General features: G+C 40.3%; 1 protein-coding gene across 2 annotated transcripts in view; it reads left to right on the forward strand.

Annotated features, from left to right (window-relative positions):
• Positions 1–15,447, forward strand: part of gabra5 (gamma-aminobutyric acid type A receptor subunit alpha5) — a 74,947-nt gene extending 59,500 nt beyond the window's left edge. For both annotated transcript variants that reach the window (XM_041792094.1, XM_041792092.1), the window contains exons 7-10: positions 1,849–1,992; positions 10,186–10,338; positions 11,406–11,617; positions 14,679–15,447. In XM_041792094.1, coding sequence (XP_041648028.1) covers positions 1,849–1,992; positions 10,186–10,338; positions 11,406–11,617; positions 14,679–14,969 — 800 coding nt within the window. In that variant the 3' untranslated portion in view covers positions 14,970–15,447. The remainder of the gene's footprint in view (positions 1–1,848; positions 1,993–10,185; positions 10,339–11,405; positions 11,618–14,678) is intronic.
• Positions 15,448–17,969: the final 2,522 nt, after the last annotated feature.

Consider the following 17,969-nt stretch of genomic DNA (forward strand, 5'->3'; position numbering starts at 1 on the left):
TCCGTGGAAGACACCTGCAGCGTCTAAACACCATAAGCAATATTATAATGACCTAACTGACCCTGTTCACCTGATAGTTTTCCTTACTGCTGTTATAATCTGGCGTTCTGAGATGCACCTGTCTGTAACCGTTCATCACCTGAAGCTTAGACTCTCCTGTTTAGTTTAGGTACCTTGATCAGATATGAAGTGCCCTTTAACTTGAGGGAAGATTACCAGTTGGTTCAAGATCTTAAAGATTTGCGGTACCCATCCAGTTGACTTACAACGCTAGCATTATCACCTAGAATAGCTTATTAAGTGGAACAAGTGCCTGGTATCAGGCTGCAAGAACAATCCTCCTATCAGATATCAAACACAATAATTTAAAGTCATCAATAACCTTAAGCCTACAAAGAATGTTTGTGTTGGAGGATTTCTACTTGTTAGTTGTGCATTTTATTCCATAAATTTCCTCTCATAACTTGTAATTCCTAGTTTTCTCAAAATCTTGAAAGATTTAGTTCTTGATAACTCAAAGATTTCTCCTGTTTTCCAACCATAATCCCATGTTTTACCATGATAACACAAAGATTACTCAGATTTTCCCGTGATAAACCCAACATTTATTTTTTTCCTACAATAACCCCATGATTTATCTTGTTTTCTTATAATAACACCATCATTTATCTTGTTTTGTCATGAAGAGTTATTTTCAGATCAAAGATTTGCACAAAAAATAAAATAGTAACAAATTTATTGGATTGGTTATCAAAAGGTTTGAAGATAAAACTGTAAAAAGTTCATATTTCCCCACTCAGAAATACCAGGCTACTTTTTCATCCACACCTCTAAGTCAGATTATAATTAAATAATAAGGATTTATGCTTATTTTTATCGTTTTATTTTCATTTTATGTTTATTTTTCTCCAATCAAAAAGAGAGGGAACCACTGCTCTTAGTCTTTAGTTCCCAGCCTGGGACCCCCTCGGGGGTGCACCACAGTTCACAGGGGGCACAAGGCTTTGTCTGCTTTGAGGTTGTCAAAACCAGATAATTAAATATGAACTAAAAAAATGACCAAGCACGTACTTTATGGGTTATAAAAAAGGTCTATTTAAATACATGAAGGCATGTAGACTTTTAATGAAACGATAAAAACAGTTGATTTTCGACAGCAATGTCACATTTTGTTCTCTCATGTAGGTCCTGGGGGGGGGGCTCGACTTTTCTTAGATATTAAAAGGGGGAGCTTCCAGGAAAAGGGTTGAGAACCACTGCTCTAAATGACCAGGAATTATTTTACTATTGACTACCACATTAAGGTTGAACAATCTAGCTCAGTTGTTCAGCACCTTTATTTCCTCAGGTCCCCCCCATTTCTATCTAAAAAAAGCTAAGTCCCCAGGACCAGTTTGGACCAGTTTGGAGAAATTATACTTAAATTTGAACTATTTTTATTGACAAACTCTCAGCTTAATGCACCTATACATACTAAGATCTCTGCATAAACTATCCATTACAACAGCCTTTTAGGGCCACGATGAAAAATAAATAAATAAAAAATGCTTTTATCTAGGATTGATCAGTAAGGAAATACTTTGAGCATTACATTATTATTATCATTATCATTATCATTATCATCTAGACTACTTAGTGACATATTTGTAAACTTGAGCTTTCCAACCACTGGTTTCAGTTTGGTTTTTCATAAATGTATGACTTAATAATGTCATTAATTTCTGAATTATGAAGGTGGAAATATACAGCTAAATATAAGACATTAGGAATTTAAAGTTTCTATTTTAAAGCTCTCTAGTATTTGCAGTATCTTTAAAGTTCTACATCTTTGTCTGTCTTATCCCACAGATGCGTATCCGGTTTCAGAGGTGGTCTACACGTGGACTCAGGGTGCAGCCAAGTCAGTGGTGGTGGCAGAGGAAGGCTCTCGACTAAACCAGTACCATCTGATCGGTCAGTCTGCAGGAACAGAAGACATCTACACCAGCCGGGGTAAAGAACAGCACTGGTTTACCACCCAGGATCTCCTGGATTCAGATAAAAGATGACCTCAGTCATTAAACACCTACAGTTAACCACAAACCCATGTAGGGCCTTTCTTTGTTATCTGGTATCCTTAGCTTATTTCCTCCCTTACAGCGCCATCACACACTCACTGTCTAAAAAGATTGAATGAATCTTTTGGATGATCTCTGGCGCCCCCCAGGAGGTCCCAGATTTCCCTTGGGAAAAAGGGTCATAACTCTAACTGCATGATTGTGGAAAGTCCACAGCATTAGTTTCTCTGCAGCTGTGTAGTTCTTTCATACCTGTGCCATTTTAATCCTACTAGCTCTGAGTGTGTGGTCTGCACCCATTGAACACTTCTTGTCTTCATTGGAAGAGTCTTTTTGTTTTGCCACAATGTTTAATTTCTTTAACAGAATACCACTGTTCCTTGAAAGACAGATTATCACCAAATAAGGGAAAAAAGATGTCAGAAAGTACTGCCACCAACCTGGTCTGCATTGCTAAATGTTTTAATCACATCGAGTCACATGATATGTGTGAAGGTAGAGGCTGCACTTGTGGTCATGACAGTGCTTGTCTCTGCAACTTACACTTACAGGAAGTTTTCAGACCCCCTTCACTGTGTTCAGTGTTGTTACGCTGCAGCCTGATGCTACTGTTGTGATATGCATTGTCAGCTGTGATGCCTTCTATACAGAGATGTGTGCCTCTTCAAATCATGTCCTATCAGTTTAATTTTCCACAGGTGGACTCCAATCAAGGTGTAAAAACATCTCAGCAACGATCAGAAGAAAAAGGAAGGAACCTGAACTAAATTTCCAATGTTGTTGCCAGGGCTGTAAAAACTTACTTTATGACATTTCAGTTTGTTTGTTTTTATAAATTTGCGAAAGTCTGTAAAATTCTTTTTTCACTTTGTCATGATGGTAAACTAAGTGTAGATTATTGTGATTTTTTTTTTTTTTTACTGTAGCATCAGGCTGCATCCATCCATCCATTTTCTATACTGCATGTCCCATTCGGGGTCCCAGGGGGGCTGGAGCCTATCCCAGCTGTTATTGAACGAGAGTTGGGGTGCACCCTGGACTGGTCACCAGTCGATCGCAGGGCTGACAGAGAGACAGACAACCAGGCACACTCACGTTCACACCTACAGCCAATTTTAGAGTCACCAATTAACCTAATGAGCAAGTTTTTGGTGGTGGGAGAAAGCCAGAGTACCAGGAGAGAGCCCACGCGTGCATGGGGAGAACATACAAACTCCACACAGAAAGGCCCTGACATCCTGTATAGGATGCAGACAACTTTTAGATGAAAAAATAGATGCTGATAGGGCATCTAGGTCTTGATAGTGCCAGCTGAGTTCCAACCAAGCAGAGTTTCCCAGCATGCCCTTGGGCAGAGTGCTGAGATGTATTTAGTTGTGTTTGGATGTTGCCTGTTGGACAGTGATCCCTGCTGGGATTCTTTTGCTTATTTTTCTTGTGGATTGTTGTTTTTGATGTGAAACACATTTGCACCATGAGTGAAGCTATCAGCTGAGTTAGAACTCCTGCCTGTGACTTTAGGTGCTCCTAAGGGATGCATAGTGCGTATTCGTCATCAGTATGCGCTACCTCACTCTGATGTTGACTCTCTGCTTTGTTCTTTCCAGAGGAAACCCACCTTGTTAAAGATTTTCAACAGTTACTGCAGCTCTGTTATACTGTAGAATATTTAAGAATTTAAAAGAGTAGTTTATTTGTAGTGTTGACCAATAAAGACACCTTTAAAGTGTCAAATTTAACTCTATTTCAGTTTTATTAGAACTGTCAATATTTCTGTGTTTTTAACTGTATTATAGAGGTGTGACTTCACCTGAACAGCCAGGTTGGAGGTATTTTAGTGCACAACTCCTCCCCTGGCTACTTTGTACTTAGTAAACTTTGAATTAAATGCTTCTCACTTTTACTTGAGTAGATCTGTAGACCAATACTTTTACTTTTACTTAACTTTAGTCAATTTTATTCAGAGTAACTGTACTGTACTTGAGTATGATACTTTTGTGCTTTTCTACCTCTTGAAACAACCAATATATATGAAGAGCTCTGTTAGGATGGATGGATCCAGTTTTTGCTTTCTTTTTCAAGAAGTTATAGAGCCACTTCCCTGCCTTTTTTCTCTGAGGTACCATTTTGCCTCGTACTGCTAATTGTTGCAATGAAAAGAAAAAATGCATCAAACTAGGTGTGCAAGGTTTGGATGCGTGATGTTTTTAATCAGATTACAGATCCGAAAACACATCCGAAAATAGCGGACTCAGTGTGTCAAGACCTTAACATCCCAAAGAATATCACCTTAAATACTGGATGAGCCCTGCTAACCCAGCTAGCATCAGGTAACCTAGAGTTTGTAAATCCCTCTCCTTTGTCAACCTTTTCACTCATTCATGCTTGAAGCTCCAAAAAATCCAACACTGTAGCGGCCAAAGTTTTAAAGTCAAGGCTTCAAAAATGTAGTTTCCAAACCCCTGGGCGTCATCTGTCGGCTGCTTCCATCCTTAAAATCAAAATCTATTGTCACACAGCAGCTCCAGCAGGAATGTTAAGCCTCTGTTCAGCCCTTTTATTCGGCTCTGTTATTAAAGTGTGTGCTAAGCAAAGATGTTGTGAGAAGAACTTTTTTTTTTATTTTAAATCAAGCTGGATAGAGACGATGAATGAATCAAGGATTTGAGAACGCCTCCCACTCACAGCCAGCTGTCTCCGGGGCAGCGAGCGAAAAGTAGAGGAGGGGAGGAGGGGGGTAAAAAAAATCACTTATCCCGGGCCTGAGCCATTGGGTCTGTAGGGTTAATCCGCGTGCAGGCCCATCAGTTGTGCTTTTACTGAGTGACGTCACAGCATGCGGATTGGCTGCTGTGGTGGAGGGGGGAGCTACATCTGCTTAATTCTGTTATGTAAAGAAGTATGATAACACATTTCTGCTGCTTGTTGCTGCAGAGTTTATCACGGAGGGGAGTTCCTATAGCTGTATCTAGTTATTTACAGAGCGGCTTGCTTTATCCTGCCAAATAGGATGCTGTACACACTGGATCATGTGTGAGAATGAAACATATTCTGTTACGTCTGTCGTAGAGGAAATCCTGCACGGCCGCCGGAAACTCTCACTGCGAAAAAGTACAGATTAACACACAGGTCGCTGTATATTTCTGTGCGTTCCTCTTCGCCCACCCTGCTGCTCAGACACTGAGCTAACACGGACTTAATTAGGGGTGCTAATCTGAGGTACAAACCCTCTTTAACAGGCCAAGAATAGCTCAGCCAAGAGCTCACACTGGGCTGAGGTGAGCTCTGACCCCGCAGGTTAAGCCTCTGCAGATGAATATAGACCAAAGCATTGAACTGATGATATGCAAACCTTGTAGATTCATTACATTACACAGAGCAGAGCTCTCAGGCTGTTATAGAAAGCAGCAACAGATGGTTCTGATCTCTACTCACCAGTTGACCAACATAGCCGCGTTGTTCTCCGCTATGAATGGCAGTTCCCCACAGACACTCCAAAAACACAACAGTAAAATCCACCACAACCGCATTTTCACGCCTCACAGATTCCCATCCACTTCCAAGCCCAGCAGGCGGTCAGATCAGCGCGGAGTTGGCCCAGTCGTGCCACCACGGAGCAGGGCTGCCGTCCAGTAGTCCTCGGAGCAAAGGCGACACAGGTGCCCCTTTCTTCACTGACATGATGCTTGTCGCTGCATCGCATGAGGCGTCCAAACTTCTCCTCCGTCCCTCTCAGCCCCCTTCAGCCTCACTCATCTGTGCACCTGTGAGAAATCAGCGTTTTTTTTGAAAGTTGGAGCTCAGGCGGACGGCGAAGTATGTCCCCAATCAAGAGTGGCCGGGCCTGACAGGACGGGTGGACTGTCTGCTCTACACATACACACTCAGTCACACATTCACACACATGGAAGGGAGTGAGAGAGAGGGCGAGAGAGGCAGAGCGAGAGAGAGAGATACAGGATGCAGATTGTGACAAGGGATTAGTGAGACAGAAAAATCCGATTTTGCCAGGAGAAAGCAGCAGTCATCTGTGGATTTCCTATAGTTTATCAGACTCCACGGCTCGACGGGATTTTTGTGAGGAAAAAAAATCCTTCAAATGCAATCTTCGCTTGATTAACAGGATATGATGAATTCTACACACACCTGTTTTTCAATCATTTAGCTCACATTTGTGACCTTTAGGTTGTCCAGTCAAGTTTGCTCATGTGTCTCTTAATCACAGCCTCTGCAAATGACACAACAACACCAACAGATTACTGAAGGGAAGAAAAACATCCAAACTGATTTTAATAATGTCAACACACACCAACTCATGTTGATTTGGAAGTTTATGTGGGATAAAGACACAGAATGAAAAAACCTCAACATAATCAGTCTTACTGTAGCGGTTTTGGACTCTCTCTTGTGTTGTGCAATGAATCAGGCCTAACCTTTCACTTTTGGCACCAGAACACCACTTATTCTGATAACAACAGAAGCATATCAGGTCTCTAACATCCACTCTTTTGGAAATGAGTTCCAAAAATGCCAAGTGCTCTATAGTGAGGCTATGATTTAAGCCAGAAAAGCATACCAATGTGGTTAGCCTAAATTAATCAGTAAAACCAATATTATCACATCAGTGTAGAACTTTATTTTCAGAGAATCTCAAACTCACATAGTTGGATGCAGAGATTTAAAAGAAAAGTTTTTTTTAAATATTGTTAGTAGAGCTGATTGCATGCTTACTTAGCACAGGGAGAATACAGGGCAGACAGGCAACAACCGTAGACTGTAGGAAGAATTGGACAAAGCCTGTGTGATGTCAGCCGTCTGCCTACAATAGGTGGACTCAAACAGCTTTTGAGGTCAATCCATATTGAGATCGCTGTCTCAAGCAAACTTTGGATCAACCTAGGCAGACAAGGCAGATAAGAGCCCGCCCACTAAGCTTGACTTCCTATAATATCTTACAGGCTAGCTAGCATTCTGGTTGACAGAAACATAGCTTCTGCCTGTCAAGCTATCTGGCAATCAAATGAGGTGTGCCAATCAGTCCGCACTCAATATAATCGAAACACAAAAAAATTCACCCCCCGTACAGTGAGAGTACATGAAGACATTAGCTAATGAGACACGTTTGGTTTTTCAATGGCTTTTTAATGTGTTGTTTACGGGACTTTCGGTGTTCCTGCAGCCAGCCTTAAGTGGACATTTACCGTATTGCATTTTTTTGCAATTCGCATTGGCTTCATTTTTCAGGACTGGAGGTTGCCGCTTGGCATCAACACACAGGTTGCACCTCTCAGCTCTGCAGGGGCCCCAGCAGAGGGTGCTCATGCTACACAAAGCATCAGTTTCAGTGGCTACATCTTTAATTCCAGTATAGTCTACCTATGCCAAGATCTACTTGCGAAGTGCACTGCAGAGCAAATTTCTCTCGCTTCTAGTCAGTCGTTTTAGTTCCACTACACGTCTGTCGGTCTCTTGCACACCACCATAAAAGGGTAAATACGCATATAATACAGGTATTTAAAATGTACCTACTTTGGCCTGAAACAAATTACATTCTATTGCAGAAACATTTGACTGACATTCAGAATTGGTATTTTAGATGCACAGCAGGAACGCTAATTGAAAACCTTTTCCTTGGGGCACTGGATGAGTTCATTTGGTAGGGCAGGCACTTTATATACAAGGGACAAAGTGTAAAGAGATAAAACAGCCAATTTCAACTCTCAACCTCAGCTGTTTATATTTATGTCTAGCCCAACCTCTGCTCCTATTTGTTCTACTCTCTTTGGCTATACTATCAAAGAAAAAAAGTCATATTTTACTTACATTTTTCCCTATGTAGCACCAAAAACCTACATATCTTCAGCATCACATCCCCCAAAAACATATTTGCATGAAGTCTGTGTAATGTTCTATTAGAGAGGCTGGTAAGCATGTAAGTCCTCTAACTTGGGCCAGCCAACACTGATTTTTCTTGGACAATAATGATAACAATTATTTGTAGTCAGTGGTGATAGTCAGTGGAACTGATGACTGATATTCATGTGCCTGTGTCAGTTTTCAGTGCTGACTGACATGTGAAGTCAGATAGTGGGCAGGGAATTAGATCAGACGGTGAAGAGTTAAAACAGAGCCAGAGGGAAGACACCTCACAGCAAAGCCAGAGTAGTATTTTACCCTCTATATATACAAGTCTTCCAAGGCCGGCTGCTGAGAAGCATCCCCACAACATGATGCTGCCACCACTGTGCTTTACAGTGGGGATGGTGTGTTAGTGTTCGGTGTCCGTCAAACATAGCATCTTGTCTGATGGCCAGAAAGCTCCATTCTGGTCTCATCAGACCTTTTCAGTGTTTCAGAAATTATAAGTTAAAAGTCTCATTTGTAAAGCTCTTCAATATATCACGTGGATTTTGGAGGTTCTGGCACCGTTTAGGATTGATGGTTTCATAGGAGGCCTTTTTCATTTGTCTGGACTGCAATATTGATTACCTTTTTTTTTTATTTGTTATTTTTTCCTCATATAAAGTCCAAATCCAAAAGTGTGTCACTTTATCTCTTTATACTTGCTTATAGCCCTCAGAGGCCTGTGTATTTCCATTAAGAGTTCAGTATTGATTGAACTTCTAGGCAAACATTTATCATACAGTCATAAAGAGTGCATTTGCTCAGAACTATTTTAAGCTATGAATTATTTAAAATGTTGCTCTAGTTAGCTGGTTTGTGCAGCAGCAGACCTGTGTTTGTGGGACTGGCCTAAAATGAACAGCGCCTGTGTTCATATTAATGAGGCTGAATGATGAATATTGTTTCAGTCTATTTATAGCTCCAGGTCCATTCATTCTCACTGTCCTCGGGTCAGATTTGTTGTGATGGGTTTTAACTACAAAGTTGGCCTTTTATTTTCATAATAAGGCTGAAACTGATAGTAGTTATGTTTAGTGTTATAGGATCCGTTGACTATTCTGTGAATAAGCTAATTGTTTTTTAACTTAAAAATGTCAAAAATGTTGTCAGATATTACTGTTTCCTAATGTCTGGAAAGACAGCGTAACTTTTCATAACCTCAGAGAGTACAGTTGGACATGCTCTGTATGCAAAGTAAAGTCACTTAGATTTAATGCCATAGATAAATCCTTGAAAAACAGAAGTAGACAAACAGTCATTATTGCAGTGATATCTCAAAGAATGAACTGAACGGTACAGATTTGGAAGTACAAGGTCAAGGCAGGAGCCACGTCTCGACCTACCACTGTACTCTCATAGCTTGACAATGCTATAACTCAGTGGTCCTCTACTGCTCTAGCCTTCAGACCTACCACAGGTTCCACAGTGACAAATCAAGACCCAAATTTCTGATCTATTTTCCAATCCATCAGATTTATTTAATAAAAGATGGCATAGTTTAAATCTCAGAAATGTAACAGAACAAAGAGACTGATGAAAATAACACATATAATATAAAGAACAATTAATAACATTTCCAGGAAAGTAAAGTAGAAGATTCCCAGAAAGTTACTGGAAAAATCCCAGATAAAACCCAAAAAACTTTCAGGGAAGATTTCCCAGAATTGCAATGAAAATTCCTGAAGTATGACTGAAGATGGTTGTTTGAATTTTTGGGCTTTTTTGTTCCCTTTGAAATTTTCTTAGTTTTAAAGGAAAAAGTCACAGAGAAGAGTATGAAAAGGTTTGGGGAAATGCCCAAAGACAGCTCCTCTAAAAGTTCAAGGAAAATTCCTTGACTATTTGAGGAAAAATTACCTAAAGTTTCTTAAAAAAAATCAAAGAGAAAATCTCCTATGAGTTTGGATAAACTCAAGCAGAGTACTTGTGAATAATTAAGGGAAAAAATTCTGAAAAGTAATTTTATTTCCTGGCTGCTGTCAAAAACTTAAACAATGGATTAAAAGCACAACTCCAGGACCTACTGGAAACAGCTCTGTGGCCCACTTTGGGGTCCTGACCCACTAGTTGAGAACCACTGGTATACTTTATGGAGGTATTTGACCAGGTGGTAGTTCTATTTTTTAAAAGTTACTTAAAGTCTGTAAAGGATTATCAGAAAAGTTGGTGATCTGTTTCAAAGTCGTCTGACCTTGAGCATTTCCTCTTTTGTTTCCTTTCACAGGTCAATACACGGTGATGATGGCTCACTTCTACCTGAAGAGGAAGATTGGATACTTCGTCATTCAGACCTACATGCCCTGCTTCATGACTGTGATCCTCTCACAGGTCTCATTTTGGCTCAACCGTGAGTCTGTGCCTGCACGGACCGTCTTTGGTGAGTTTGGCAACACTGCGGATACGCCCCTTTCCTTGTTTCTCACTGGCGAATCCATCTCTCAAAGCTCCCATCTGAAGCGTTTGGGTCTGGTTAGAAAGTGACAGGACCAATCAGTGACAAGGGGCAGTACTTTCAGGCGCAGCAGAGTCGTGACGTAAACATGCAGCAGCAAGAGCTGGTGCAGTTATGGAGGAAGAGATTAGCGTGGATGCTGCCAATTTTATCAGAACTTGACAACATTTCTTTGTTGAAAGAAGAACAAAGAACAGCAGTGAGTTGTTTTCTTTTCAAAAACGACAAAAGTCGAGTACTTCCATGTCTATAGTCGGCATGTTTCGCGTTATTCCTCAGTAGCTGCGCACGCGCAGCTTGATAGTGGCTACGTCACGTGTTTTGTTGCTCTGATTGGCCTGTAGAGATGGGACAGACAGAGCGTTCATCCAATCACCCTCTGAGTTTTTTTCAAAGCCTCTGCCTTTTCTCAAACCTTTCCTATTGAAGCTTTCCCAGATGGATGTGTGAAACACATCCATCTGGCATGTCAGGTTAGCGGCTGCATGATTTGCCTGTAATACTTTTAAATGCACAGTTTGTGAAATTCTGCCACCAGGAGCTCTCAACCAAAACAACACAATATGATGAGTACTGACCAGTGCTGCCCACCTCTGCCTGGCTCCAATGTTTACAACTTGTTTAGAACTGAGGACTGTGTTCAGTAAAAAATATTACCTCATAAGGCATATTTACTAAACAGAAAACCAATGTTTTATTTTCATATATAAATTTCTCATGATGAGGGAGAAATGCACTGAATAAAGCACCTATAAGTTTACTCTGGACGTGTCCTAGAATATGCACATGTGCTGGAAATGACACTAGAGATACTTAAGACCTCAATTTAGAAATACGTAGTATAACAAAGTAATGGTCACTTTTTAGATTAATAAATATTTGAGTGCTGAAATTCTACATACTGTATCTTTAAATATGCCCTCCCTTTACAGTGAATATCAGAATAAAAAGAGTCTAGTGAAGCATGAGTGACCCAGTTTCTCCTCCTACAGGTGTGACCACTGTACTCACCATGACCACTCTCAGCATCAGCGCTCGGAACTCGCTGCCTAAAGTTGCTTACGCCACAGCCATGGACTGGTTCATCGCCGTGTGCTATGCCTTCGTCTTCTCCGCCCTCATTGAGTTTGCTACAGTGAACTATTTCACCAAGAGGAGCTGGGCCTGGGATGGAAAAAAGGCAATGGAGGCCCAACAACCCAAGGTATATAAGTATATGTGGGGTCCACATACCTGATAGATAATGCAGTATGAGGACACAGGACTTAACTTGTTATTCAAAAGGTTGACAACATCTAAACAAATTACTTCTTGTTCAGAAGCTTTCCTAAAAACACGATCCTCTTTCCATCCATTTATGGCTGCGGTAACAATTTCTTCATTTATTCTTTTGTAGCTTGTTTCAAGTCTGCTTTACTATGTATAATTTGTCAAATTTGGTCATCTTTAGATTTGAATAGATCATGAAATGTCTAGTGTGTTATAAATCACATACTTCAAGTAGTATACTTCACTGCAGGACACTGCAGTACACAGCACTTAGTCACAGCGGGATTGTGTTATCACAATTGCAGACTGACGTTTTTACACTTTCAGGAAGTGAAGACAGTTTAACTGCCTATGTTTCCCTCTTCTACTTTTTTTAACAGCAAAATGCAAACAGATATTAGGTGGTTATCGTTGAAGTTTGACTTACGTTAACTTACGTTGCCTTAAATGCCTTTTGTTTTAATAAAATGTGCTGCTGTTGCTAGTAGCACATTGCTAAAATTAGCAGATGCTAATTTTTAGTTAGCATGGTAGCATGCTGACAGTACCATGTCCACTATGTCACCAATATGACCTCCAACACCGTTATGAGGTGTCCATCAGGCTGCAGATCATACATCTCTGACAGCCCCCTCTTCTCTGTCAGAAATACACTCCAAAACATTTGGGTAAAATCAGCTTAAACTGCCCTTCAGGGTTAGGGTAAGGGTACAGTAATGGTTAGGATATCAAAAGTAAAAAGTTAAAAACCTGATTAGAAAATGTTTAATACAGCCGATTAAACAGGAAAAAACATGTCCTCCATGAAAACGTTCTAACGCAGCAAGCACAGCTTACCTAGGTCCATTAGCTACGTAAGCTAAGTAGGTAACATAGCTAACGTAGCTAAAGCAAAGGTCACGGTGTTTGCTTTGTTGCTACGTTAGCTTCAGCTATGTTTGCTAAAGCACATGTTGTCAAAGCTAACTAAGCTAGGCAGGCTTTCCACAAGGTTTAGGAGTGTGTTTATGGGAATTTTTGACCATTCTTCCAGAAGCGCATTTGTGAGGTTACACACTGATGTTGAACGAGAAGGCCTGGCTCTCAGTCTCCGCTCTGATTCATCCCAAAGGTGTTCTATTGGGTTGAGGTCAGGACTCTGTGCAGGCCAGTCAAGTTCATCCACACCAAACTCTCTCATCCATGTCTTTATGGACCTTGCTTTGTGCACTGGTGCACAGTCATGTTGGAAAAACAACCCCACACCATAATCCCCCCTCCACCAAACTTTACACTTGGCACGATGCAGTCAGACAAGTACCGTTCTCCTGGCAAACGCCAAACCCAGACTCATCCATCAGATTGCCAGATGGAGAAACATGATTTGTCACTCCAGAGAACGTGACTCCACTGACTGTGGAATATTTAGTGACGAGGAAATATCATGACTGGGCTTGTTGCACAGGTGACATCCTATCACAGTACTGCGCTGAAATTCACAGAGCTCCTGAGAGCGACCCATTCTTTCACAAATGTTTGTAAAATTTTATTTTTATACACCTGTGGCCATGGAAGTGATTGGAACACCTGATTTCAATTATTTGGATAACAAAGCTAAAGGGAGCCACTGTTCATGTAACTACTTCTAAAATGGGTTGACTGAAAATTTAATCTTGGATTAGACCTCTGACCTTTTTCTCTGACTTATTTATTAATTGTTGCTTAGTCTGTAATGTCTGCAATATGGTTATTTTATGAATTTAACTGCCACAGACTATTTTTATGACTTAAGTATCCTTTAGAAAAAAAATCTTAAACTGGAAATATGTTGTACCATGAACTACGTCACTTCTGTTCTGAATGAGATGGGGGTTCACATGAACGGTCAGCCAAACTATCTTGGAAAATACTGTAATTGTACACTTGCCACTTGCTATACAATTTGAGTGGTATTCATTTCCAATAAGTTCTTAGAAAATGAAGTCTCTAATAGTTATGTTCTTTTGATGCTTTCATTGTGAAAGAGCCATATCAGAAAATAAGGTGTTTTTAGTGGCAGCTTCACACAACTTCATGGGAGAGAATCAAAGCTGGAAACCACAGATTCAGTTAGAAACTACAAAGCACTGAGAACTGAACAAATGTAGTGACTTATAACTGTAAATATCTGAGCTCTTATGCATAGATATGGTCTGAATATTGCATCACAGGCTTGTTTGAAGGGGAGACTGGGGTTATTGCACTCTAGCAATCCCTTTTAATTTTGTTATATCAATCTGTCCTCATGTTGTCTTTGTTTCCAGAAAAGATGGCGACAGCTCAAACGCTAAACTTCTGCCTTCAGTTAGTAGTCTGCAAAAGACTGGATGGCATCAGACTGTCAAAATCTACTTTTTAAACCAGGTTTTGTTTATAAAAGTGTCCCTGAGCACGTGGATAAGGTTGATAAAAACATTGAAGGTGTGGCAGAACAGTCAAGTAAAAGTGCTCTGTAGGAGTATGTATATTGATCTTTAAACAGAAAACTAAGCTGAGTGTTGCAGGTTTTGCAAATATCACTGCCATTGCTGTTAACTGGGTTATACTATGGCTAACTAACAACAATGCAGATTAATCCTACATCTGATTTCAGGATGCTGTTGCTATTTAATATTTGACTCCACTTGATCTCTGTCCTTGAATTCTCACAGCTTTTCTCATGCTAATAGAAGGAGAAGTAGAAAAAGTCAATGCCACACATGATTATAGAGTAGAGGATAAATTGGGTAAGAAGTAGAAGTTTAGATGGCGGATCAATAAATTCACGGCTCAGTCTGAACATGTTGTGGCACACTGCCAGTTCATTATTGCTCAAAGACATCGAGCCCAATTTTCAGCCTTCATGGACAATTTTTGTTGTTCTCTCAGAGAGTGTTTTTGTGACCAGTTTTATTATGTTTGATAAATGAAAACCACTTACTTCTTTTTGGACAAGTATAGTGAGAACTCTTCATCAATGCCTCTCTTTGTTTCTGCAGAAAAAAGACCCTCTGGCTCTGTCTAAAAAGCCAAACAACACCTGTTCAGCTGGAGTGAATTACACGGCCAACCTTACCAAGGACGCATCCATCTCCACTATTTCAAACACCACAGCTGTTCAGTTAAAAGCTGCCGAAACCAAGGCCCCGGACCCCAAAAAGACTTACAACAGCGTGAGCAAGATCGACAAGATGTCCAGGATAGTGTTCCCGGTGCTGTTTGGGACCTTCAACCTGGTCTACTGGGCAACGTATCTCAACAGGGAGCCAGTGATCAAAGGAGCCGTGTAAGATCTGCCGTCATTCATCCTGCTGACAACTACTTCAGGATCTGATAACTGGATTGCAATGAAATTCAAAGCCAAGCACTTAGTCTTTGTATCATAGCTGTGGTTTTTTTATATTACAGGATTACAGATATTCTGAGATCATTTGTTCTTTCAGATACCAATTCCAGTACCTGAATTTGCAAATTGGACATATTTTAAACCAATCTATTAAAGGAGAGAGCTACAAATTATTATATATGTATTTCTGTTAATCTATGCTTTGTCTGAGCTCAGAACTTATTATTTAGCTTTTAAGTCTCTTCAAACATCCTAAAAAATCACAAAAAATAGATAAATGTAGGTGTAAGTCAAAATTTCATGTTGAAGACTGTATAAAACATGGATGTAGTTGCAGTGACATCATCAACTGGTTTTTGGAAAGGCGTTTTGAAGCTAAAAAGCAATGGTGGGCTGCAAGGCGGTGCAGGGGTTAGCGCTGTTGCCTCACAGCAAGAAGGTCCCTGGTTCACTCCCAGGTCAGGGCCTTTCTGTGCGGAGTTTGCATGTTCTGCCCGTGCACACGTGAGTTCTCTCCGGGTACTCCGGCTTCCTCCCACCACCAAAAACTTGCTCATTAGGTTAACTGATTGGCCATGGTTGTGAATGTGAGTGTGCCTGTTTGTCTGTCTCCATATGTCAGCCCTGCGATTGACTGGTGACCAGTCATTGGGCCTCTCGCCCAATGACAGTGGGGAAAAGCTCCAGCACCCCTGCGACCCCTAATGGGATAAGCAGTATAGAAAATGGATCGATGGAAAACAATGGTCACCATACTAAGAATTTCATCTCCACAGACTTTCAATCAATACAGTAACAGTCAAAACGTGGAGCTAAGGCGGGCCTTTGGCCTTTGGCACACAGGTACAACATGACCACCTGTCAGCCAAATCAGCCACACCCCCTTTATGCAAATGTACACAGAACTCTCGCCTTAATGTAATTGAAACAGATGTGATAAAGAAGTAAACCCCTTCTTCTGTGTACAAGTAAAATATTTACTTTTTAAATACATTTTTTGTTCTATATAAATATATTTGAAAAAAAAGTAAAACCAGTAAAAAAGACAAATTAGCTCACCCACATCCCGAGTAATCGCAGACAGAACTTTAAAATGGGCACGTAAAGCACCTAATGGGTATTTCTTGGCTTTTAGAGTCTGCCTCAAGTGGATACTAAAGGAACTACATTTTTCATGCTTCCACACTGACGCTGTCATTTTTCAGTGGCATAGGTCGCCACTTACTTTGTTCATATCGCCCTAATATCATCATCATATCTCTAATTTGTAACTGTCATGTATAAGCAGTGGCTAGGTTTGCAGCCCCTAAAGTTTTCACCATTTCTGCTTTTATTTCAGGCTGGTTTTATGCCTTCATTTGATAGAACAGAAAAACAAAGTGGGTAATCAGGAAGAGACAGTGGAGACAAACTCAGACAAAACTGCTGGCCACCAGCGCCACAAAACAGACAGAATTTAATGTGAAACTGAAGACATATTCTCAACCAACCCCATATTGTTACTGGTTTTGAGTGAAGAATCACAAGACATTAGTTATTTATGTTGCTGTTAAATAGAAGTCATCTTTTGCAGCCACGAAATCTTAAGAGCATGACACTTTTTCATCTGGCACTGTTAATTTTCAACAGAGAACCAGTGTAGTCATGCCTTTCAGTCTTGGCATCAGCTGTTTTTGTCACTTTACTGCACCTCACCAACCAATCAGAATCAAAAATGGGCGTGGATTTGATAACAGCTTTGTCAACAACAGTAGCAGCAGGGGGAGAAACTGATTTGTCTTTTTGAGTGCACAATTTTCAGCTGAAGAGCTGCAGGTAATGCTAGGACAGGATGACAGTCTCCACTGAGAGTGGCAGAAGTAATATTTAGTAACACAGAAACAACAAGTGCAGATGAAAGGTGCTCTGAAACATGATGTTGTAGCTGTGACAGCTCAAAATTGCTGAATATGGACACAGGCCCTTATAGTGACAGTACAACACCACCCCAGTTTTATTATTAATATAATATTAATGTTTAGGGCTGTCAGCATTAGTCATAGCATGAGTAAGGTCCATAATTAGTTGTTTTTAATCTGCATTTATTGCATCATTTATTGTTCCGTGCAGCAACTGAAACATCTGTCTACAGCCACAGTTGATGGAAAACAAATCCACCACTGCTCCAAAATGTCTCATTTCACTGTAAAACCTCAGTGGATAAATCAAACGTCATCTGCATCTTGTGTTATCAGACATCTCCCTTTTTAAAATTCACTTATTTCCTTTTAAATCCATAACAAGTTCATTTTTCCATGGTTTTCATGCCACAATCTTGTATCTACCCAAAGTCCTGTAGGTTGTTTCAAAATAAAAGCAGAACTGTATCCAAACAAGAAGTCAATTACCCTTAGTTTAAGTCAACAAAATCAGTTATAAATGCAAATGCAACAAAAGGAGATTAATTGCAATTAATCTAAAAATTCTAAGAATAAATCATGATTTGGAAAATAATGGCTTTTATTGTTTTTGTTGTTTGAAATGTGTGCACTTTTCTTGCCATTACCTAATCTTGCATTTTCAACAGTATCAGAGGCATTTTCCTCTACTGGTATTGGTATCAGAAGAACTCGACATCAGATAACGTTGCATGTCTGTCGCTTCAGGACTCTGTTGCCATGTTTGCCTTGAGTTTGTACCTATACAATGATATGACTTCTCCTAAAGGACACTTTCGTTTTAGAACTCTGATCAGTTTTCCTTCATCTTCTGATGTTCCAACATTTTAGCATTTGGCATTTATAGTTTCTCCTCGAGTCTACAGTGGACGATGGTACAGCGAGGCCAAATGCTATGCAAACTACATGTGGATTGTTTTTTTTCCTAAAAGCAGCTTTTACCTTTCTGACTCTTACTTTGTATGAATGGGCTGGAGGTCCAGGTGTGAAAGGCTGGGCCCAGGCAC

Source organism: Cheilinus undulatus, linkage group 7, assembly GCF_018320785.1.
Source record: "Cheilinus undulatus linkage group 7, ASM1832078v1, whole genome shotgun sequence".
Taxonomy (NCBI): domain Eukaryota; kingdom Metazoa; phylum Chordata; class Actinopteri; order Labriformes; family Labridae; genus Cheilinus; species Cheilinus undulatus.